General features: G+C 43.9%; 1 protein-coding gene and 1 non-coding gene across 5 annotated transcripts in view; both read right to left on the reverse strand.

The window, feature by feature from the left end:
- CORO1C (coronin 1C) overlaps positions 1–20,807 on the reverse strand; it is an 85,252-nt gene extending 64,445 nt beyond the window's left edge. Inside the window, exon 1 of one of the 4 annotated variants that reach the window (XM_033408627.2) lies at positions 20,665–20,807. In XM_033408627.2, coding sequence (XP_033264518.1) covers positions 20,665–20,767 — 103 coding nt within the window. In that variant the 5' untranslated portion in view covers positions 20,768–20,807. Of the gene's footprint in view, positions 1–3,597; positions 3,827–14,356; positions 14,723–20,242; positions 20,391–20,664 lie in introns of those variants that run through there. The other 3 variants (XM_033408630.2, XM_012537335.3, XM_033408629.2) reach the window with 3 other exon arrangements.
- A 2,276-nt stretch (positions 20,808–23,083) lies between these two features.
- Positions 23,084–23,156, reverse strand: TRNAE-UUC (transfer RNA glutamic acid (anticodon UUC)). The gene has a single exon. It is a non-coding gene; the product is annotated as a tRNA-Glu (tRNA).
- Between the last annotated feature and the right edge of the window lie 2,963 nt (positions 23,157–26,119).

The following is a 26,119-nucleotide window of genomic DNA, read 5'->3' on the forward strand; positions in this document are numbered from 1 at the left end:
CTCGTAAAAAATGACGACAATTTTGACATTTTCCTGTTTAAAGATTCCAGCAGATGCACTTCTATGGTTTGTATGAAAGGAAACACATCCTGCTAGGAACACATACAGGAAAACCCCTACTAGCAGCAAAATCCTGCTCGGCACATTAGCTGAGACCATTCCAGAGCGTCAATTACTCAAGGACTCAGAAGGCTGAGCACGTCCCCTAGCCAGCAGCAACCACAGGAGACTCCAGAATGTCCCAATAGGGAAAGAACACATTCCCTCTAAGTTGATGCTTTTCTGGCCCTTTTTAATGTGGGAGAGATCGGACATGTTATTTAATAGAAAGTGGCAAGCAGGACAGCAGAGGAGGAAACAAATGTCCCGAAATCAGCTATTTAAATGGCAATGCCAACAGTTAAAAATTCTTTGTAAGAAGTTAGAAAGGTAATATGTAAGCCTACGTAGAAGACACATTCACAAGAAAGCAGACACCGAAAGGAAATACGGGAGGTGCTCTGATTAAATACAAAAATTCAACGTTCATCATTTCTGGATATGAGACGGCTGTGCTTTTTTTTGAATGTCCTTAAACAAAATTCATCAGTGACACTTGAAGAGTTCACCTAACAAATCATTTGTACTGCATCCAATTCCTTAGTTAACAGATTCATATATGAGATACTCAAGAAAAATACGCCTAATTTACCTACTTTAATAGAAGTTGTTTTACGAAGGAAGAAAAAAGACCGCATGCAACAATTTGCTTTATATAAAGCACAGCAGAAAGTCAGATAGATACACAACATTCCTCACACACAGCAGCTAAGGCTGAAAGGTTTGCACTCCACTTAAGACAACTGACTGCAAGTATGGAACAGCCCTTATGTTGGTTCAGTTTATCATGACACCAAGAATGGCGAAAGTAAAGGGTGAAAATTCACGCTCATTATAGCCTTCCAAACGCTTTCATCCCATTATCCACCCAGGTACTAGGTTAAAATGCCAAGAAGGAGGCGTACCGACTCTAAGTGCACTTTGTTTCGACTCAAGAACCCATTATCATTTTGGTTTTTAAACGTTTCTTGGAATGAAAAGACAAAGAAATGCAAGTCGGATTTACCAAGAAACATCCAGGCTGGGTCCTCACAGAAGCCTGGAGTAAAAAGGGTCACCAGTTCCGGACTTTCATTTTCAGCCCAGAGACACTGTGTGACTTGCCCAAAGATAAAGGACTTTGGAGAGAGATACGATGACCTCGAACCACAAAGTATGGAGCAATTCAACTTTTCACCCCCTGAACTTTCATACTTTTTCAGTGATAAACTCCACACTCACATACAGTTTGGCTTTCCCACGTCAGCCAGTGATGCCTCTCAGAACCGCTCCATGGGGTGCTGCCTCCACAGCTCACAGTTCCACCTGGCCTGTTGGTGCCGTTTTTAAATAGGAAACTGCGCTTGGCTCACACTTTATACAATACACAAACTGGCTGTTCGCATTCAAATATGCTGAGACCAACGAGAGAGAGCATTAGCTGTGCCAAAGGAAACCAATCTTTGCTTCTGACTGAAAACCCTCAGGCTTAGGCCAGAGGGCTCTGTGCTCAACTGTCCAAGAGCCTGAACTGACATGCCTAAAAGGCTGGAATCAACACATCAAGAACAAGTTCTAAAAGGTGAGGTGCAACGGACAGGCTTTTACTCTTTTTAAAGCTTTCTAAGAAAAGGACTCGACTTTCACACTTTACAATTTTATACTCATTTTAGGAACTGGTTACAAAAAGAAGTGGGGGCTGCCTGCCATCAACACAGGCACTCCCCGCTCCCCGATGACAGAGTGAGACGTGCAGCTCTGAGAGTGACTGCTGAAAACGCAGTCTGACAAGAAACCAAACGAGCTATGTACGTACATCAAATCACCGCGAGGCCCACTTTAAATATCTTACAATTCGGTGTGTCAACTACACTCAGTAAGGCTGAAATTTAAAAAAAAAAGAAATGAGCGTGACATGGACAGCAAAATAACAACAGATAAAGATCCTAAATATAGAAACCCCAAATCCTCAAATCTACTCTCTCACACTTGTATTAAAGAGAGACCCTTTACAACTAAAAGATGCCCAAAAAGGGCCTGGAACTCCCTTAAAATAAAGAAGAATGACACGACATGAATTTTACAGTTACTAACACATGAGATTACAAGGTTGTAGGGGTCATCTCTAGCTCTTCAGTGACAGAGTTTTTTTTTTACTACATTATCAAAGGAAGAGCAGATTTTTCAGAACATAATGTGTCAGGATGACATGTTTACAATCCCTCTCCCAGTTTTCTGCTTATCACCAGCATCTTTATAAACACACCCACTATACCCCTCCCTGGAGCTTTGAGAAAGGACTGCTGAAGAAACCCCATCAGAGACAGCAGCAGGCGTTGCCTGCCCAGACAACGCGGTGGAACTGAGTAGAATCCTCTGAGCTGCTAGCATCTCACTGAAGTGCCCCACAGGAGATCAGGCTCGGAAGCTCGACTCTGCCTCTCTCTTCAAAGAGCCAAATTAATCCCAAGAGCTCTCATCCCAACTGAAGAACTTTTACCGCCATGACTGGCCCAGCACTCTCACTTAAAAATTAATGACAAATGTGTTTCAAAATACTCTTTCTATACTGATGACCTACTTTTCTTATCAACAACTGGGGGAAAGCACACTGTGTACGACTGTTCAAACTTGCTAAGTCTGTTTCCACTACTTAGTCAGATGGAGTTTCTCTTGGAATAAAATTTTCATAATTCTTTGGCAATATACCTATACCAGGAAATGAAATTACTGGACTCCAAGATCTTTTTGTGGGGTTTTTTTTAAGGCATTTTTATGAAGACCCTCATAAGGCTAGCCATAGCAAAAGTAGCAATGTCAAAAAAAACAGAGTAATCTCATTCAACTGAAGAATTTCTGTCTTCCCTTTTTTTTTTTTTTTTCCCCCGGTACGTGGGTCTCTCACTGTTGTGGCCTCTCCCGTTGCAGAGCACAGGCTCAGCGGCCATGACTCACGGGGCCAGCAGCTCCGCGGCATGTGGGATCCTCCCGGACTGGGGCACGAACCCGTGTCCCCTGCATCAGCAGGCGGACTCTCAACCACTGCGCCACCAGGGAAGCCCTGTCTTCCCTTTTTAATACCCTATACCCTGGGCAAGCAGTGATTAAATAAACATACTCTTGACCATATTTCAAGGGGAGGTAAGAGTAGGAATAACTCTGGCCTGGATGCAAGACTAGCTTATCCTGACACAGTCACCTAACCACTAAATCATTTTAGTCCTATGGTTGGTTGTTTCTTCATCTATAAAATAGGAGAACTAAAATAAATTATTTCTAGGGTCCTATTATTAATATAATTATTATAATCTAAAGCCTACAAATCTATAGAGAACGCTACTTTCACTGGGAACCAGTTCACATCCCCTAACAAAACACACACAATTCAAGGAGAACGGAGTTAGCAGCACCCACGGGGTTATACACAAAACACATACAATCGACTGTGAATGCTGAAGAGGTCTTTAATCCCAGTCACTCATCACGCATTTATTCAACAACTATTTACTGAACTCTGACCGTGCGCCTGGCGTGATGCTAGACGCTGCAGATGCAATGGTGAGCAAGGAGATGGGCCCGGCTCTCACGAAGTTGACAGTCTCCAGGAGGAGACACCACAATCAATTATTCACACCAACGTCACTGTGCTGCTGCGACAAACACTGGGACACAGAAGTTCACGGGGGCAGGGAGTCAATACAGGACAAAGAACCACTTCTTAGGAGCAGCTCCCAAGAGCCTTCTCTTTACAAGTAGGGTGTCTGAAAAGAGCAAAAACATAGCGAAAATATTTAAATTACTTATTGTGCCTTTTCAGATTAATAACTGGATCTGTGGCTTCAAAATTAAGGTAGTTTGCCCACAGAGGTGCCCAGAGCTCAAAGGTAAACATATTTAACAGGGGCTTCCCTGGTGGCACAGTGGTTAAGAATCCACCTGCCAATGCAGGGGACATGGGTTTGAGCCCTGGTCCGGGAAGATCCCACATGCTGCAGAGCAACTAAGCCTGTGCGCCACAACTACTGAGCCTGCGCTCTAGAGCCCGTGAGCCACAACTACTGAGCCCACTTGCCACAGCTACTGAAGCCTGCGCGCCTAGAGCTCCTGCTCTGCAACAAGAGAAGCCACCGCAATGAGAAGCCCGCACACCGCAACCAAGAGTAGCCCCCGCTCGCCGCAACTAGAAAAAGCCCGCACGCAGCAATGAAGACCCAACGCAGCCAAAAAATAACCATAAAACAAAAAACATATTGAACAGGCTATTTGAAAATGAAACTAACACTGTTTAAAATAAAAATGAATTTTCAGCCATCCTATAGAAAAAGCAGCAGTATACAGGCATACACAGCTCAACGATATTGCAGGTTTGGTTCCAGACCGACCACCGCAATAAAGCAAATCTCAAAATAAAGCGAGTCACAAGAAGTTTTTGGTTTCCCAGTGCATATAAAAGTTATGTTTACACTATACTGTAGCTATACACTATTAAGCATACAATAGCATTATGTCTACAAGAAATGTACACACCTTAATTTAAAAATACTTTATTGTTGAAAGCCAACTATCTAATCTGAGCCTTCAGAGAGTTATAATCTTTTTTCTGGTTGGGGGTCCTGCCTCTCTGTTGATAGCTGCTGACTGATCAGGGTGGTGGTTACTGAAGGTTGGGTAGCTGTGGCAATTTCCTTTTTTTTTTCTTTTCTTTTCTTAGTTTTTTGCCACGCTGCGCGGCTTGCTGGACCTTAGTTCCCTGGCCAGGGATTGAACCCGCGCCCTCGGCAGTGAAAGCACAGGGTCCTAACCACTGGACCACCAGGAAATTCCCGGCAATTTCTTAAAATAAGACAACAATGACGTATGCCACATCAATTGATTCTTCCTTTCACGAAAGATTTCTCTGTAGCATGAAAAGCTGTTTGATAGCATTTTACCCACACTAGAACTTTTTTTCAAAATTGGGGTCGATCCTCTGCTGCTGCTTTATCAACTAAGTTTATGTCATATTCTAAAGCCTTTGTTATCATTTCAACAATCTTCACAGCATTTTCACCAGTAGAGTCCACCTCAAAAACCACTTTCCTTGCTCATCCATGAGAAGCAACTCCGCATCTGTTCAAGTTTTATCATGAGATGGCAGCAATCCAGTCCCATCTTCAGGCCCCACTTCTAATTCTACTTCTCTTGCTATTTCCATCCCATCTGCAGTTACTTCCTCCACTGAAGTCACCCATGACGACTGGAATTAACTTCTTCCAAACTCCTATTAATGTTGGTATTTTGACCTCTTCCCATGAATCATGAATGATCTTAATGACATCTAGAAAGGTGAATCCTTTCCAGAAGGTTTTCAATTGACTTTGCTAAGATCCATCAGAGGAATCACCATCTGTGTCAGCTACAACCTTACAAAATGTATTTCTTAAATAGTAAGACTTGAAAGTCGAAACTCCTTCTTGATCCATGGACTGCAGAGTGGATACTGTGTTAGCAGGCATGAAAACAACATTCATCTCGTGGTACCTCTCCACCGGAGCTCTGGAGTGACCAGGTGAGTTGTTAACAAGCAGCAATATTTTGAAAGGAATCTTTTTCTGAGCAGTCGGTCTCAATAGTAGGCTTAAAATATTCAGGAAACCATGTTGTAAACAGATGTACTGTCATTCAGGCTTTGTTGTTCCATTTATAGAGCACAGGCAGAGTAGATTTAGCATAATTCTCAAGGGCCCTAGGATTTTCAGAATGGTAAATGAGCACTGGCTTTAACTTAAGTCACCAGCTGCATGAGCCCCTAACAAGAGAGTCAGCCTGTCCTTTGAAGCTTTGAAACCAGGCATTGACTTTTCCTCTCTAGCTATGAAAGCCCTAGGTGGCATCTTCTTCCAGTAGAAGACTGTTTCATCTATGTGGAAAATCTGTTATTTAGTGAGCACCTTCATTAATGATCTGAGCTAGATCTTCTGGATAACTTGCTCCAGGTTCTACATCAGCACTTGCTGCCTCACCTTGCACTTTGATGTTATGGAGACAGCTTCTTTCCTTAAACCTCATGAACTAACCTCTGCTAGCTCCAAACTTTTCTTCTGGAGCTTCTTCACTTCTCTCAGCCTTCACAGAATTGAAAAGAGTTAGGGCCTTGATCTGGATTAGGCTTTGGCTTAAGGGAATGTTGTGGCTGGTTTGATTTTCTCTCCAGACCGCTAAAACTTTCTCCATATCAGCAATAAGGCTGCTTTGCTTCTTATCATTCCAGGTTCACTGGAGACCTTCAAGAACTTTTCCTCTGCATTCACAACTTGGCTAACTGGCCCAAGAAGCTTAACTGTAAGCCTATCTTGGCTTTCGACGTGCCTCACTCACTAAGCTTAATAATTTCTAGCTTTTGATTTAAAGTGAGAGACATAATACTCTTCCTTTCACTTTAACACTTAGAAGCCAGTGTAGGGTTATTAACTGGCCTAATTTCAACATTGTTGTGTCTCAGGGAATATGGAGGCCTGAGGAGAGGGAGAGAGACAGGGGAATGGCCAGAGAGCGGAGCAGTTAGAAAACACATTTATTGAGTTCACCATCTTATTATGGGTGTGATTTGTGATGCCCCCAAACCATTACAATGGTAACATCAACGATCACTGATCACAGAGCACCATACCAAGTATAACAATGAAAAAGTCTGAAATATTGCGAGAATTACCAAAATGTGACACAGAGACATGAGGTGAGCATATGCCGTTGGAAAAAATGACAGATAGACTTGCTGGATGCAGGGTTGCTAACAAACTTTCCATTTGTAAAAAACACAGTATCTGTGAAGTGCAATAAAATGAGGTGTGCCTGTACCTCTTGAAATCTTACTGCACCTTCAGACGAATTGTTTTGTCTGATCCTTTTTGGTAAAATTACAAACTATTTCCTTATCAGCACACCTCTCTTCTAAAGAGGGGAAAAACAAAAAACTCAGAATATCAGTGTCTACAACAGAGTACAAGAAACTGGGGAAAATGTAGTTACTACCAAATAAATACTTTACCACCACCCAACACCTTCCGAAGGTCTCAGTTCTTTAGGGGGAAAACGCCACACATCTCCTTTTACCAATAAAATGAAAATACCTCCGGGGAAGTGGAGACAAACAAAACTCACTTTAAGGAGGAAACACTTGGGCTAAGTATTTGGGGAGTGAATTCTCTATTACTAGAAGCTTTTACCAGCCTTAGCTGGTAAAACTGTAACCTTAATCATCCCAATTTCCCTCCAAACTGGATAAAGATTTGAAAAGAAAATCATAGTCCTTAATCCTTTATGTTAAATTAATTGGACTGCATAATAGTAACTACTAAAAGAGAAATTCCATACGCCTCAAATGAAAGCAGGAAGAATCCTTTTCTAAGCATTTTGAGTAGAAGGTTAGCAGAAAGATCAGGGGCTTCCCACCCCTAACAGTACTCTTCTAAAAAACTACATTTACAACAAACAAACTACATGTATGGTTTGTAGTAACCTCTAAAAACGGCCAGAAATAACACACACAAAAACGCAGCTACAGAATGATTCTTTTTTTGTGATCACATGTTACTAATAAGATATAACCAGGGCTTCCCTGGTGGCGCAGTGGTTGAGAGCCCGCCTGCCGATGCTGGGGACACGGGTTCGTGCCCCGGTCCGGGAAGATCCCACATGCCGTGGAGCGGCTGGGCCCGTGAGCCATGGCCGCTGAGCCTGCGCGTCCGGAGCCTGTGCTCCGCAACGGGAGAGGCCACAGCAGTGAGAGGCCCGCGTACCGTAAAAAAGAAAAAAAAAAAAAAGATATAAACCAAAGCCTACAGATTTTCAAATTTTAATATTGCACAAATGAACTCCTAAATGATTCAACAGCTGAAAGGGTGCCCAATTCACCCTTTCTTAACGTACTTGGTTCTTGTCAATTTCTCAAGTTAAATGAACCCAAGCACATTAAATCCTTGGAGATCCAGGAGCCACTGAAATGAGCTGAGACCTGCCCTGTGATTCCCCTGGGGCTGGGCCTAGGGGCCCCTCAGCGTCCAATGCAGACACTTTACAGGCAGTCGATTAAAAGATAAGAAACTCGAGGAAAGGAGAAAGACAAGAAAGGGAAACTCAGTTTTTTCGAGGGCTACCTTAACTTAAGTCCTCATCTTGATACAAATTAGGGTTCTTCCCATATCTGTTTTGACAAAACTCTCCAGCCGAAGGCACACTTCCACTAGGACGTTCCTTCATGGATCCTTTCTGAAGTCGAAGTTGCTAACCAAACCACAAATCAAAGCCCTAAGAACTCCATGCCACCAGTACTTTCAATTTATTCAAGAAGTTAGTTAGGTAAATTTGCAATAAAGTACCAATATGTGATGCCACCCTATTTTTCATCAGAATTCACACTTTAAATAACCAGAACTCCAAAATTTGCTTTACAGATAAAACGTTTCAGTAAATAAATGTGTGTATATGCTAACACACTTATTTAAATGAAAATCATGACTAGCTTATCATAAGATAATTTACTAGGCAAATGTTTACAATCAGTAGTCCTTCTACACCACAGAAAATTTCCTCTTTTCCTTTCATCTTCTAGGAAAATGGGAAGACTAACAATCACTACCACAAGTGTACCATGTAAAACTGAAATTCAATTATTCGACTAACATTTACTGAGCACCTACCATGTGTCACACAGCCCACTTGGAAACGGAGGCACAAAAACATTGTGACATTCTCTGCCTTCACAGAACGTGGCTAGTGTTCACTTTCACGAAGTGGAAAATAATAATTCCACACTTATGTTTACTTAAAATTTCTACTCATTTAACCCAAAATGGAATTAGGAATAGCACAGAAATCAATAACGTTAGGGACACCCACAAATTACACTTCCAGCTACCTTTATAGCTCTATATCTAAACTATGCTTACCTTTTACACAAACACACCTGTATAAATGTGTATTCTGTTCTCATGACCCTGGACAATCTGGGCCATCTCCCTTATCCATTTGACACTACTCTTCCCCAATTACACCTCCTCTGAGTCAGCCCAGCGCTATTTCACAAACCCTCGGGCAGGGCCTCGACCCAGTGTCCCAGAGACACTGACTCCCCACCACCCTGTCCTCTCAACCCCCGCAGAGCTCAGGCTCCACACAGAGAATTCAGCGTCAAGAATTACATACTTGGGGGCTAGAAGAAGCTTGTAATGTATTTTTAAAACTATTATATCTTTTAAAAGTAAATCAAATTATTAAGCCTGCCATTAACACTCTGTGAACAAGACTTTTTCTAACTGCACCAGAAATATCAAGTCCCTGATCCTTATCACACTTAGCATCATAAAATGCTTGAATAAGACGTTCTTAAAAACCAGACAATCCAAACCCTTCAAAGAGGCAATAACAAAAAGGAAAGATCAATTATTTCCCTCTGAGGAAAGAAGGGGCTTTGTGGTAAGAGTTTATAAAGGGACAGAGATATAGTCGGGGACCAGCACACAGCTCTGGTAGCACAAGTTGCCCCAACTCACAACCATTACCCTGCCCTGATCTACTTCTCAAAGGTCCTGGAAACCAGTCACTGCTAAAACATAAGACCCTTTCAAGCTGTGTTTCCCAAATGAAAAGAGAGAAAAAAAAAAAGGATCCTGTGTATTTTGAAAAAAGCTGAGCAGATTCACTGTTTTCGAGGTTACAGGAGGAACCTTTCTAAAGCAGGCAAGGCTTCTTCCTGATTCCAGCAACCAGGGCTAGCCTTCTATATGGGCTCTGTCTGACCCCACTCGCCTTCCTTCAATTTTCCCCTTGAAACATTGTTATACTGACTACATGCCAACATTTCAGAGAGATGATGTTTATCAATAAGGAGCTTCCTTTGTAAAAATATTAACACTGTAGCTCTAAAAGGGTTGAGATATGAGTGAAATAAGACAAAGCCCGTAGTCCTTCTAGCACTGAATAACAGTGCTAGCCTAGTAGGAACTGTAGCCATCCAGGAGCACATTAGCAGAAATGAATTTGAACCATCTGCCTGGCGACTACTATTTAAAGGAGATCAGCTTAACCAGGGGAGTGGAAGCTTCAAGTTAAGAGAGAAGGAAGATGAACTTGGAGGGCTGCTGTGGCATGGATGCCACACAGCCTACACAGACAGGCATCTGGGGTGGAGCAGGGTTCCTTACTTCTTTGTCACATGACTCCCAGCTTCCAAGATCCAGAATTCAGCTATCATCATTAACAGTTTAAAAAGCTGTGCTGTGAATTAAACAGATTTCTTCAGTCTAGGCTGGGAACCTACCCACCACTGTAACACTGAATCTGTACCCAAAAATGCCTTCTCAGTTCCAAATAACTGAGTTAGACTTTGGAACACAACCCAGTCCTGGGTTGGGGACTGAATGTACACGTTGCCTCCAAAACAGAAGCTGCCTCTGGGCTCTCAACCTTTCATGGTTGGAGAACCACATGATTCACAACTATCCTTCGCAGGTAAGATGTATCATTTGTTCCACTTGACGATGTATAATAATTCAGCCCAGTGCATGTACGATAGCTCTATACTGCATAAGAAGACCAGGGACGTTTCAGGGTATGTATGTATGTATGTATGTATGTATGTATGAATGAATGAATGAATAAATAAATAAATACTTCCAATTTCCTTTTTCCTATGTAACACTGTAAAGCAACAGCGGTTCCCATAAGAGAGAGAGCCTAAGGGATGGTTACTCTATTTCTAAAACAGACAACATGCATCTTATTAAATATCACCCCAAAGAGCTGTGGCCAGCACTTGTTGGCTCTGGCCTTTCTCTTGCTTGCCAAGAAAAACTCGGATGACATTGTTAAGCTAAAGACACTACTAACCGCAAAATTAATTCACCATCTAGCTTGTAAAGTGACTAGTCAGTCTCCTAATAAATCCTTCTGCTTAACGGAGATGACAGCTCAAGTTTATGTGTGTTTCTCAGTCACCGCTCAGGCAGCATTTGAGTTCTTACATTAATAAACCAGCCTCAATTCTTTAAGTTCCTAAGAATGAAAGGAATTAGAGTCTTTAACTAGAAAAGAATGCTTGACCATTATGAAAAGGAATTTAAGTATCTTTCATGTGAAGTAAGCAAATAATGGTGAGTAAACATTCGTCCTACAGAGGGGGAGCTTGTGAATTTTGTCAAGAACCCTGACAATGTCAAGAGTGGAAATACACCCCCAAAGGCTTCACACTCCCAACACTTCCCTTCCCATGTGTGTTTATGGCCGTTCACGAAACTGAAAAACTACAGCTTTGTTCATCCAGAATGAAGGCCTCAGCAACTGTCAGGACGTGGGGACACACATATGAGTCCACAATGGGGCAAAAAAGGCTCTTACACCGAACTGCCATGTGCCCAGATTACCAGGCTGCCTTGGTTCCCCAGAGATAGAATGACCACGCTGTGAAGTAATGATCAACTTCTGCCAATGCCACGGGGTTTTCATTATGCCTGTCTGTAGTTCCAGTACTGGCTGGATGTTGTTCCTGTCAAAATCAGCCTTTTCATATATGGATGGCTTAATGGGGATGACCTTTGTGATATTAATTGGTCTTTGAAACACCCTAGATAAATCCTTACCAAGACTGCATACTGCATACTAATGGTCAGATTGCATGATTGAGGACACAAAAAGGGATCAATAAAATACTGTCAAGGAACTTTACATGTAAACTAGGAAATGAAGTCTACCAAAGGCTTTTCCAAGAGATTCCACGTATTTTCAAGTTTCCCCAAACTGCATCTAAAAAGAAACCCTGAAAATCTGGACCAAGCTTCATAGTTTAATACATGTACGATCTGAAGATGTGAGGTGGGGGGGGGAACCCATTGGTACTAATTACCAATTGTGATGATGAACTGAAGCGATAAACAGTGAGTAGGCTCAGTTTGTAAATCTGGCAAAAGACTGTGGCAGAAGCTTAAGAGGGAATTGTTGCATTGGGTCAAGGACTAAAACTCAGGGTAAGAACACTGGGTTCACACTGTTTAAAAAAAAAAATTACACACCATAGTATAAATCCACACCACCTACTACAAAAATGAATTCACACTACCCATGGAAGGAGGTGGGGGCAGAAGGGAGAAACAGTCAAGTTCCTGATCTTGGGCAAGTCTTTCAAGCACCTGTGACCACAGTCCCCTCGTCCATCAGATGAGGAACAAGGCAGCAAGGTACCTTCCGCTCTGGCTGTGATTCAGAGTCACCAGGGAGCTGGAGCCCAGGCAGCTGGACTTACCAAGGTCTAGAGCTGATCCTCACGGGCATCAAGTTGAGGACCTCTGGGCGTGAGAAATAATCTCCCAACCCCCCAATATGATATATTTTTCAAAAGGTGGTGAGATACTGGGGCTAAAAATATGATCCATTATTCATAATTTTTTTTAATGTAGATAACTGCATGACCGAAGGGGGAAAAATATGTATTGTGAAATACCCACCTTCAGTCATACAAAATACAAGCCTTCCTACTCCCATTTATAGTAGTTTCTCTCACTCCGATCTTTGCATTAATTTGATTTTTCTTGACCATGGCAAACAGGAGGAACAATTTTTGTCATTAATGTAAGATTCAAGTGACAGGCCTAATTTAACATCCCATGAGACTATGGAGGCTCTTTTCCCACACAGAATGTTACATTGTATCACAATGCTGCCATTCACATCATACTCAACCCCATGAGCATCTCACACCCTGCAGTGCAATCTCCTTCCAAACCCTAAAAAGATCAATCTTTTGCCAGGAACTAAACCTTTTCCCTTAAAATAGACAGACAGACTGAATAGAAGCATAAGGCCTGAATAAGAGAAGTCTGTCTGAATAGACATTTCCAATTCAGATAGATGGCCAAAAACTGCCTCATTTTTAACACTACCTTCCTATCCTAAAATTAGACACTTTTTTCCTCTCCAATGATTCAAGTTTGATTTGAAGTCTAAAATGCTGAGGCAGGAGGGGGAATCCACACAACAATAGCTTAATATCAGAAATAAAATATATTAAACTTACCCTACTTGATTCTCCCGAGTTCCATTCATTAACAGACATTTAAGGACTTCCCTGGTGGCGCAGTGGTTAAGAATCTGCCTGCCAATGCAGAGGACATGGGTTCGAGCCCTGGTCTGGGAAGATCCCACACACAACTAGGCCCGTGCGCCACAACTACTGAGTCTGCGCTCTAGAACCCGCGAGCCACAACTACTGAGCCTGCATGCCACAACTACTGAAGCCCGCGGGCCTAGAGCCCGTGCTCCACAATAAGAGAAGCCACCGCAATGAGAAGCCTACACACTGCAAGAAAGAGTAACCCCCACTCACTGCAACTAGAGAAAAGCCCACGCGCAGCAAGGAAGACCCAACACAGCCAAAAATAAATTAATTAAGAAAAAAAACCAAAACAGGCATTTAAGAGTGAAGACAAAGGGAACACAAATTTATTGGGTGTCTACTCAAAACCCAGCAAGGTACCGTTAGCATCTCCATATTACAGAAGAGGCTCAGGGAGGTAGGTTAATTGACAAAATCATAGCAGAGAGTGAAACCCACCTCAGTCTGGCTCTGAAGATCTGCACACTTCATTGCCTCAATTTCTCTAGACAGAACTCTTAGAGCAAGAAACTATGTAAGTACAGATAGCTCATTGAGCCTAAGGAGACAAAGAACAAATTTGAAATTTATTTTTCTTTTTACTGCCTTGCCACAATCCAATCACTTCAGTGAACACACAGAAAACATACCCCAAATGGCCAACTGGTTTCTCCTAATTCTCAAGAAGATACTAAGTGCAGTATTTTTAATTAAAGTATTAACCAGATGCTCTGAGAGAAGCAAGAGCACGAACAAAAGAATGAAAAGGAAGGAAGTATGCACCTCTAACACCCAATTTACACCCACCATCAGGCGTGCACTGGGGTAGTTCCAGCACTGACTGCCTCAACACCACCAGGCTAAGCCTGCTGCATTTGGTCTTGGTAAATCATCCCAAACCAAATGTGCTCCCTGGCCATCTGCCCTGCTGACAAGGCTGTGCGCCAGTCATCACTGTTTATTAGGGGGAAAGAACCTGGACAAGAATATTCTGCCCTCAGGAAAATGTTTCAAACACTCGGTTTACATCTGAGCAATTTTTTGGTAAGAGCTGGAATTGGGTGCCCGAAAGGCAGAGAGGAATTACCCCTGTACTTCACGTTATTTTAACATAGGCAACAAAGGTGTAAATAATAACCAGAGAAACCCACTGACCTCAGGATCTTTCCAGTTAACTTCAATAAAAATAATCTTTCATTCAGCAAATATCCAGTAGGCACTAGAGACCACTCTCGGTCTGCTTTCCATGTGAATTTCTCTCCCACATTCTGCCTTCTATGGGAAGGCGCCTTTCAGATGGTAGGTTCAAGTTCAAATCCAGTTCCTCGTAGCAGACAGGAGTGATGAATGTCTGATGCATGAGAGCAGGGACAATGTCTGCCTGTGAGGACTAAGGAAGGTTTCATGGAGAATCCCAAAGGACAAGAGGGATTCACCAGGTGCAAGGGGAGCCGAGTAGTAAGCGCATCACAAGATCTTAAGGCTGGACAGTTCAGGGAGTGGCAATGGAGATGAAAACACAGGAAGGGGAGCAGTGAGAGATGAGACAGGCTGAAATCAGAGCTGTTCTCATCCACCACCACATTAAGTCTGAACTTTAACCACAGACAATGGGGTGGGAGACCACGAGAGGATTTAAACAGGTAATGATATGTTCCCTGATGAACCCTTTTTGATGTAGAACTAACTCAAATCTTTCCCTAATCCTTTCACATTTGGATTTTAATTTATATAACCAAACTACCAGTGAGGATGTAATTTAAGGTCTAAATAATTTCTAACTCATTATCAGTTTGGACTCCATTATGTATAAATTAAACTTCACCAAAATTAAAAACTTTTCTACTTCAAAGGACACCATCAAGAAAGTGAAAGGAGGGACTTCCCTGGTGGTGCAGTGGTTAAGTGTCCGCCTGCCAATTCAGGGGACACGAGTTTGATCCCTGGTCCAGGAAGATCCCACATGCCACGAAGCAACTAAGCCCATGCGCCACAACTACTGAGCCTGCACTCTAGAGCCCTCGAGCCACAACTACTGAAAGCCCAGGTACCTTGAGCCCGTGCTCTGCAACAAGAGAAGCCATTGCAATGAGAAGCACGTGCACCGCAAGGAAGAGTAGCCCCCGCTCGCTGCAACTAGAGAAAGCCCACGCGCAGCAACAAAGACCCAGTGCAGCCAAAAATAAATTAAATTAAATTAAAAAAGAAAAGAAAGTGAAAAGACAACTCAGGACTTCCCTGGTGGTGCAGTGGTTAAGAATCTGCCTGTCAATGCAGGGGACACAGGTTTGAGCCCTGATCCAGGAAGATCCCACATGCTACGGAGCACTAAGCCCGTGCGCCACAATTACTGAGCCTGCGCTCTAGACCCTGCGAGCCACAACTACTGAGCCCATGTGCCACAACTACTGAAGCCCACGCGCCTAGAGCCCGTGCTCTGCAACAAAGACAAGCCACCGCAATGAGAGGCCCGCACACCGTAACGAGGAGTGGCCCCCGCTCTCCACAACTAGAGAAAGCCCGTGCACAGCAGCAAAGACCCAGCACAGCCAAAAACAAACAAACAAATAAATTTATTTAAAAAAAAAAGATAACTCACAAACTGTAGAAAATGTTTGCAAGTCATATATCTGATAAGGCACTTGTATCTAGAATATATAAATAACTCATAACTTAACAAAAAGATAACCCAATTTTAAAAAGAGCAAAAGCATCTAAACAGAGGTTTCTCCAAAGAAAATATACAATTGTCCACTAATGACTTGAGAAGATGCTGGACATCATTAGCCATTAGGGAAATGCAAAGCAAAACCACAATGAGATACCACTTCACACCCACTAGGATGGCTAGCATCAAAGAGTCAGGGAATAACAAGTGTTGGCAAGGATGTAGAGAAACGGAAACCTTCATACACTGCTAGTGGGATTGTAAAATGGTGCAACTGATTTGGAAAAGTCTGGCAGCGCCTCTAACAGTTAAACACAGAGTAACCAATATGACCCAGTAAGTCCCAAGAGAAAGCAAAACATATATCCACGCATAAACTTGGACACAAATGTTCACAGCAGCATTATTCATAATCGCCAAAATGGAGAAACACCCAAACATCCACCAACTGATGAATGGAAAAACAAAATGTGGTATATATCCATACAATGGAATATTTTTCAACCATTAGAAAAAGAATGAAGTACTTATACATGCTACAACATAGATAAACCTTGAATACACTATGCTTAATAAAAGACACAAAAGACCACATGTTGCATGATTCCATTTATATGAAATGTCCAAAACAAGGGAAATCCATAGAGACAGAAAATAGATAAGTGGTTGCCTAGGGCAGGTGAGGGAGAAGAATTGGGGGGAGGGGGGCGGGGGACCGTTAATGGGTATGGGGTTTCTTTTGGAGGCAATGAAAATGTTCTAAAATTGTGGTGTGGGACATCCCGTGGGGCACAGTGGTTAAGAATCTGCCTGCCAATACATGGGACACAGATTCGAGGCCTGGTCTGGGAAGATCCCACATGCCACGGAGCAACTAAGCCGTGTGCCGCAAGTATTGAACCTGCACTCTAGAGCCCGCGAGCCGCAACTACTGAAGCCCGCACCTAGAGCCCGTGCTCCGCAGCAAGAGAAGCCACCACAATGAGAAGCCCGTGCACTACAAAGAAGAGTAGCCCCCTCTCTCCGCAGCTAGAGAAAGCGTGCACACAGCAATGAAGACCCAACGTAGTCAAAAATAAATAAATTTATTTTTAAAAATTAAAAAATAAAAAAAAATAAAATTGTGGTGATGACTGCACAACTCTGTGAATATACTAAAAACCACTGAATTGTACACTTTAAATGGGTGAACTGTATGGTACGTAAATTATATCTCAATAAAGTGGTTATAAAACAAAGAAGATTCCATTATGTGCCACTGAAATACAAAATAAGCTCTCAAAAGCAGTGTAGAATCTTGTTCACTCATTTTAAAGCATCTGAACTAGGGCAATGAAAACCCAGAGAGATTCTATTACTTAACATTCTAGGTACTAGGTCATACTGAAATATTCATGAGTATTTCCATGTTTTAATAAAGAAAAGGCATCTTAAGTTTAAAAAGACATACAAGTGTCAGAAAAGAGCTCTGACAGGAATAAGGTGACACTGGGAAGTCACCAAAAGGAAACAACAGGATTTGTACCCTGAATCTGAAAGTGGCACTCAAATTTATTATTGTTCCACCTCTGAAAAAAGAAGTCAAAGGTAAAACAACCTGGTTAATATAATGTTTCTAAAGCACCGTTTGTGACAAATCAAAGTATTAAGAAATAATTCGCCATCATACAGAATTTCCACACCCCCAGTGACATAACAAAGAACTGATCACTTATCCTTTTGAACGTTCTGTTTCATAGGCATCTGAGTGACTCTCCTCATGGTTGGAGTGAATCTCAAAAGTGACAGCTGCGTTAAGCATAAAACTTACATCAAAAAAATCCAAGTATTTAAAAAGTGTTGTATGTCATGGGTGAAGGAAGTCAAGAAGTACAAACTTCCAGTTATAAAATGAATTAAGTCATGGGATGTAATGGACAACACGGTGACTATAGTCAATAATAATGCAGTGTGTATTTGAAAGTTGCCAAGAGAATAAATCTTAAAAGTTCTCGTCACAAAATAAATAAAAGTAACTCTGTATGGTGACACACCGTAACTAGGCTTATTGTGGTGACCATTTCAGTGTATACAAATATCAGATCATTATGTTGTACACCTGAAACTAACATAATGTTACATGTCAATTATACCTCAATTTTTAAAAAAAATAATGAAGTAGCACACACACCGAAAGTCCTGTCAACCCTGAATCTAATCCCAAATTATATATAAAGTAATAGACATAACTTCTGATTAGCACAATCTACAGGTAAAGTAACAAATGATCATGAAAAATTCAATACTTTGTGCAGTGATCTCTCATTGGTATGCGTCTATTAGAATCCATCAAGCTTTCATGTACCTTCCGCAAATAATGAAAAACAAATACGGACAGGGCACATTCCAGATTTGTCAAAAAGGTGTGTACCCAACCTTTATACCCAGTACACACGACATTTACCACAAAACATGGCAGCTCAAGGCCTAATATACAATTCCCACTTTTATTTCACTTTCCCCCCCTATTTATTTATGCAACCTCTCAGACCCAAGAGTTACTATTAGGCTTCATATCCAAACATTGTGACTCTGAAATGTACCTCCAAGCCAAAAAAAAAAAATTAGTTTCCTTAGTTTTCTGAAATATACAGAATCAAGTCCAAAATAGATTTTTCCCATTTCTTCAGTTTTATAGGGAATGAAGAGAGTGCAGTCATATAAACATATCTATTTGCCTTCACAACTGAACAGACGGTGCAAAGCAACTGCTTATACTTAATCATGTTTCTGTCTATTCTAGCAGGCCCTGGTGTCAGGAGAGCTCTGCCAGATAAGGACAATGAAATGCATTATTACACAGAGTGACTACGAGCCCTACAAGTACTGTTTGAGGATGTAATCCCGGGCAGGAAGGCTGCAGTGAGACGGCCTCATATTATATTTTGTGATAACTATTTGCAAAAGTAAACACATTCGCCACCGAGTACCAGTTTAAAAACACGCACTATATTCAATTCTGTTTTAATGTATTATAGGAAAGAAAGGCCTCTTGCTCTCCTGGGGGAGATGAGCGACTTGCAATTTGCTTCTCACACTGAATCCCACGTTTGCAACATGTAGAGCAAGGACTTCAGACACCACAAAACAAGGACAGCCTACATTAAGGCCAAATATAGGATGTGATTCTAAACCGCGATGCAGTAAAGCGTACGTTTCCTTTTCCAGCAATCAAAAACCCTTTGAACACTCCCAAAAAAGGACGGCAGGGCCAGCGCCTCCCTGCAAGAGGAAGCCCCTTTCTTCTCGGCTCTCCCCGCAGCCTGCCACTTCCCAACACATTCAAGTCATTTGAGAGACACAGAGCTGTGTGCGCGCGCCTGTGTGTACAGGCGGGAGAGGGCTCGGTCCCTGCATTTCCAACCTCTACGTCTGAGTTCATCCTCAGTCATTTAGGCGCAGCGGAGCCCCACCTGCACCTCGCTCCTTCTTACTGCGTCCCTCGCCAGCTGCTCCGCTCTTAGGCGAGCGTATCTCTGAATCACCCAGTTCACGCGGACGCTCCAGGCCCCCGACCCTGCAGCCTTCCTGCCCCATTCTTCCTCTCCCAACCCGCCCCCCCGCCCCTCCCCCGCCACTCCCAGCCCTCCGCTCCCAACGCCCGGCTCATCCTCCTCCCGAGTCGCCCCCACCCACATCACCCCAGCTTCAGCCCTGCCCCACCCTTCCCGACCCCCAACCCAGCTCTTCAGGGCCCAGAGCCGGCCTCGCACCCCAAAGCTGGCAACCCCCAGGCCGGACCACCGCCCTCGCCCCTCCCACGCAGGGACCAGCTCCCCCCGGCGCCACGTGAGCCCGGCCCCTAGCCACCCCCCACCCACTCGCTCCCCAGGGCGGCTCAAGTCCCGCCTCCCAGGCCTGGCGCCCCCCGGGCTCTGCGCCCTAGCCTCTAGCAGCCCCTCCCCACCCAAGACCCCACCCAAGCTGGCGGAGCCCTGACCCCTAAAATTCTTCCCGTGGCAGCCTCGTCCCCCCTCAGCTCCTCGCCCGGCCAGGGTTCCGGATCCCTAAAAGTCTCCCCAGGGCAGCCTCCTCCCCACAGGAACCTGGGCTCACTCTCCCCAGGCCGACCGGTTCGGTCCCCAACTCCCTCCCCCACCGGATCCCAAGTCTCCCGCGGCAGCCCCTACCCCTATCCCATGTACACCGGCCAGGGCGGACCCCCGGCCCAAGGATCCGCGCCGCGCGCGCCCACCCAGCCCTGTCCGCTCCACCGGGCCCTGTCCCACGCCCCGCCCGCTCCTGTCAGCCGGCGCCGGCACACGCTTAAAGGACAGGTCCGTCCGCCCGTCCGGCTCGCTCCCAATCCGCCCCGCCGGGCGCGCGCAGCTCACCAGGGCTGAGGTGCCTGAGGCGCCGCTGCCGAAGTCCCCGCTGCAAAGCCCGGAGAAACCTCCAACCGCTACCGCCTCCCGCCTGGCACTGAGCGCCGCGCGGGGGAGGGGCGCGGACAGCCGCCCCCGCCCCCGCCGCTGCACGCAGGCCCCGCCCCCGCGCCGCACCGCGCCCAACCAGGGCCGCCAGGTTGCGGAGCACCACGCCCACTTCCGGGAGGGGAAGCCCGCTTCCCACCCGGCGTTCCACGCCTCACTCTTTCTAGCGCCCCCTCTGGTCGCGCCGAGGGATGCAGGAGTGCCGCGGGGGAAGGCGGTGCCCAAGTGCAAGCACCGCCCGCTAGTCCTCTGAGTGGCCGGAGGGCCAGGCCCACTGACCCCAAAGAACCAGGAGCGGTTACCTTAGAGCCCCGCCCACTGACCTGTTCGGCTCGGCAGGGCCACATCCCCCGGCTCCTCAAAACTTCCCCCAGAGTCCCTTAAAACCGTAACATCAGCTCCTCTGAACCCCGCCCATTGCCCCATCCAAACCCCTTGCCAGCCTCCTGGCTCCCTAAGCCCAGCTCCCCTCTCATTCCTTCAGAACTGGCCCTTCTGCGTCACAAACCCCGCCCCAATTTCTAGAAGCCCCGCCCACGGGCTGGTAACCCTATTCGCAGCATCGCAAGTCCCGCCCACTGCCCATCTAACAGCGTTAATTCTCCAAGCCCCGCCCAGAATTCTCGAATCCCCGCCTCTGGCTCCCGAAGTTCCGCTTCTGCTGCCCTCACACCCTCCCACCACCACTTCTGGGGATTCGCGACGCTATGATCCTCCTTCCACTAGACCTTGTCACTTGCTAGCACAAGGTGGCGGCCCCTAGACTGGACCACACCCACATATCCCCCCCCCACTACACAGAAGGGCCTATCTTGACCCAATTTCGCAGGTGAGGAAATGAAGGATACAGGGTCCCTCCCTTCTTTTTCCTGGCCAAAGACCCTCTCTTAATAACTGGGCGGCCCAGGCCTGAAAGTCAGAGCACCGGGATTCCAGTCCATCTCTGTTGCTGTCAGACTGTGTGTCCTGAGGCAGTTCCCTTCATCTCTGTGGGCCTGAATCTCCTGACCTGTAGCGTGAAGTTGTCCTCTTTATAGCCAGAGTTCCTTTCTCACATACCGAGCTCTGAAATGCCAAGGTTTGGGGAAACTGGGACTGATGAACTGAATGAACAAAGCAGACCTGCTGATGGGGTAGGCTATTTACTTCCCAAACCAAGGCCTTTTTGCAGTTCACAGCGGGGGAATTTTTCATGTTAAGCATCAGCCACAGAAATATGTGTTATGTAAATCAGGGCCCACCTGAACCAAAACAGCTATCACAGCAAATTACTTCTCTCTAAGCCTCAGTTTCTTCATCAGTAAAATAGGGATAATAGCAGATGCACCTTGGGAAGGATTCCATGAGCTCCTGGTTAGTAATACACTTAGCAGGGTGCCTGACTCGGCATAAGCCGTCAGTTAGTCATTACACTAAAGATGCCTCTCTGGCAGCATGACAGAAGAGAAAAACATGGACTGTAGATTCTGACAGACTCGGCTTTAAATCTAGGCTCCACGTCTTACCAGTTGTGTGACCTCAGGCAAATCACTTCCCCTCTCCGTGCCCTGCTCGCCTCGTCTATACAGTGGGATTCGTCTAAATGCTTACCTCAGAGAGTGGTTTTGAAGATTCAGGAGTTTAGATTCAATGAATTAAATCATGGTGAAGTATCCAGCATAGTGCCTGGCATACAGTAGGTATTTAAAACATGTGGATTCCCATCTCCCAGTTCTATAAATGATAAAATTAGAAGTAAAACTTCCCAGGACATCAATTCCCCCAGGATGACACCACCATACTGCAACCATAGAATACGCTGAGAAAGATCCCAAGGCCTTTGCCTTCCAGTTTTATCCTTAAGGTGGGGGAGGTGATTCTTGCACAGAAAGCATCTAAAGCCGGAAGCAATGCCACCTCACCACACCTGACCCAAATGTGGTCAGTGGAGAGCTGCTACTCCCAGAAGCAGCTGGAAAATTGCATAACTCTTTGCAAACCCCTCCTCCCCCATCATCCCATTGTTCTTGAATTCCTTTCCTTCGTGGGCCGGAAAGGAAACCTTGGTTCTGTCCAAACTGGCCCTAAATGGAGAGATTCAGGTCCAGGTAAGATGCTGGATTTGAGAGTCTTTTCCTGCTCTCAAAACCTGATTTCTGAAGTAGCCTTAAAAGATTGATGCTAGATGAAGATGAATTTAATGATCAGGAAAAAGAAAAATGATTCCATACCCCACATGATACACAGGCCAGGTCTTATATGAAGAAGAAAGAACTGTGGGACCTGCATTTGGAAGCTTCTAAGCAAATCATTTTTCTAGTTTCTCTTAGTAGCAAATGGAGACCTTAGCCTTAGGTTGCCAGGGCAACATGGAAGCTGAGTGGATTAGCCCTGTGGAAGCATTTACAAATAATAATACTATTAATTAAATGAGTGACTGGAAGTAATCTCAGATTACTAATCCGATGTGTATAAAATGGATAACTAATAAGAACCTGCTGTATAAAAAATAAAATAAAATTCAAAAATTCAAAAAAATATATTGTGTTAATTTCTACTGTACAGCAAAGTGATTCAGTTATACATATATACACATACTTTTTCATATTCTTTTCCATTAGAGTTTATCACAGGATATTGAATATAGTTCCCTGTGCTATACAGTAGGACCCTGTTGTTTATCCATTCTGTATATAATAGTATGGGATGCCTTTTTTTTTTTTTTCTTGGCCATGCCACAAGGTGAGGCATGTGGGATCTTAGTTCCCTGACCAGGGATCGAACCTGGGCCCCCTGCGGTGAAAGTGCAGAGTCCTAACCACTGGACCACCAGGGAATTCCCTGGGATGCCTTTTTTTAAGTAAATGTTAGATTTTGAGATAATTGTAGGTTCACATGCAAGTATAAGAAATAATACAAAGAGATCACATGTACCCTTTACGAGTTTCCTCCAGTGGTTAACATCTTGCAAAACTATAGTATAGGGAGACGCAAGAGGGAGGAGATATGGGGATATGTGTATATGTATAGCTGATTTACTTTGTTATACAGCAGAAACTAACACACCATTGTAAAGCAATTATACTTCAATAAAGAGGTTAACAAAACACTATAGTATATAATATCACACTCTGGATATTGATATCTTGATACAATATACAGAACATTTCCATCAACAGGAGGACCTCTCACACCCACACCCATAGCCACACCCACTTCCTTCCTGCCCCCATCCCCTCCTTAGCTTCTGGCAACTGCTCATCTGTTCTCAGTTTCTATAATTTTGTCATTTCAAGAATGACAAATGAAGTCATATAGTGTGCAACCTTTGGGGACTGGTTTTTCTCAGTGTATATCTCTGGAGATGCATCAAGGTTGTTACATGTTTGTTCCTTATTATTTTTTGTTGCTGTTATCTTTTCATTTTTCTTTTGTTCTTTATTTTTTTTAATAAATTTATTTATTTATTTTTGGCTGCGTTGGGTCTTCGTTGCTGCTTTCTCTAGTTGCAGCGAGCAGGGGCTACTCTTTGTTGCCGTGCGTGGGCTTCTCATTGTGGTGGCTTCTTTTGTTGCAGAGCAGGGGCTCTAGGCGCACGGGCTTCAATAGTTGTGGCTCACAGGCTCTAGAGCGCAGGCTCAGTAATTGTGGCACATGGGCTTAATTGCGGCATGTGGGATCTTCCTGTACCAGGGATCCCCCCTGCATTGGCAGGCAGATTCTTAACCACTGAGCCACCGGGGAAGTCCCTTTTGTTTCTTATTATTGCTGAGAAGTATTCCACAGATAGAGCAGAGTTTGTTTAACCCTTCTCCCATTGAAGGACATCTGGGTCGTTTCCAGTTTGGGGCAGTTTATTATGAACAAAGCTGCTATGAACATTATACACATTCATGTACAGGTTTTTGTGTGAACGTAAGTCTTCATTTCTTTGTGAAAAATGTCCAGTAGTACTATTGCTGGGTCGTATGGTACAGGCAGACCTCAGAGATATTGCGGGTTTGGTTCCAGACCACCACAATGAAGAAAATATCACAATAAAGCCAGTCACACAAACTTTTTGGTTTCCCAGAACATATAAAAGTTATGTTTACACTGTACTATAGTCTATTAAGTGTGCAATAGCATTATGTCTAAAAAACAATGTACATACCTTAATTTAAAAACACTTTATTGCTAAAATATGCTAACCATCATCTGAGCCTTCAGCGAGTTATAATCTTTTTGCAATAGTCACATCAAAGATCACTGACCACAGATCACCGTAACAAATATAGTAATAATAATGAAGAAGTTTGAAATATTGCAAGAATTACCAAAATGTGACACAGAGACATGAAGTGAACAAATGCTATTGGCAAAATGGCACTGTAGACTTGCTCGATGCAGGGTTGCCATGCACCTTCAATTTGTAAAAAATGCAATAAAGTGAAGCACAATAAAATGAGGTATGGGTGTAATTGTATGTTTAGTATTCTAAGAAGCTGCAAAACTCTTCTCCAGAGTGACCATATCATATTACAGTCCCACCCACCTGCAATCTACGAGGCATCCAGTTTCTCCACATCTTCACCAGCCTTTGGTGTTGTCACTATTTTTTATTTTAGCCTTTCTGATAGGTATATAGTGATACCTCGTTGTGGTTTTAATTTGCATTTCCCTAATGGCTAATGCTGTTGAAAATCTTTTCATGTACTTATTGCCATCTGTATATCTCTTCATGTCTTCTGCCATTTTTACTTTTTATTTATTTTTTTAAAATAAATTTATTTATTTATTTTATTTATTTTTGGCTGCATTGCGTCTTTGTTGCTGCATGTGGGCTTTTCTCTAGTTGCGGCGAGCCGGGGCTACTCTTCGTTGCGGTGCGCAGGCTTATTGCTGTGGCTTCTCTTGTTGAGAAGCACAGGCTCTAGGTGCGCAGGCTTCAGTAGTTGCGGCATGTGGGCTCAGTAGTTGTGGCTCGTGGGCTCTAGAGCACTGGCTCAGTAGTTGTGGCACACAGACTTAGTTGCTCCGCAGCATGTGGGATCTTCCTGGGCCAGGGCTCGAACCCATGTCTCCTGCATTGGCACGTGGATTCTTAACCACTGTGACACCAGGAAAGCCCTCTTCTGCCATTTTTAAATGGGACTGTTTGGTTTTTTACTGTTGAGTTTTGAGCATTATATATATGTATATATTCTACATGCTAGTCCTTTGCTGGATATGTGGTTTGCAAATATTTTCTCCCAGTCTGTAGTTTGCTTTATGTTTTTTCATCCTCTTAATGGAGTCTTTCACAGAAAAAAAGGTTTTCAATTTTGATGAAGACCAATTTATCAATTTTTCCTTTTAGGAATCATGCTTCGGTGTTAGATCTAAGAATGCTTTGCATGTATCCCAAAGATTTTCTCCAAGGCTTTTTTTTTTTTATTGGCCGCACCACACGGCATGTGGGATCTTACTTCCCTGACCAGGAACTGAGCCAGTGCTCCCTGCAGTGGAAGCGCAGAGTCTTAAGCACTGGACCACCAGGGATGTCCCTCTCTTATGCTTTCACTAAAAGTTTTATAATTTTACATTTCACATCTAAGTCTGTGATCCATGTTGGATTAATTTTTGTCCTACTGGTGTTGTGGGAGCATCCATGAGAAAATGTATCTATGAAGAAAATGCAACTTGCATGCTTGGCTTAGGGCCTGGCATGTGCTGGAGGCTAAGTCCAGGCACAATAGCCCTGCTGAATTGAGTTGCTGGTAGAAGCCCTGATGTAATGACTGGCCCTGCCACTTCCTGGCTCGGACATCTTGGACAAGT

Source organism: Orcinus orca, chromosome 15 (assembly GCF_937001465.1).
Source record: "Orcinus orca chromosome 15, mOrcOrc1.1, whole genome shotgun sequence".
Lineage (NCBI taxonomy): Eukaryota > Metazoa > Chordata > Mammalia > Artiodactyla > Delphinidae > Orcinus > Orcinus orca.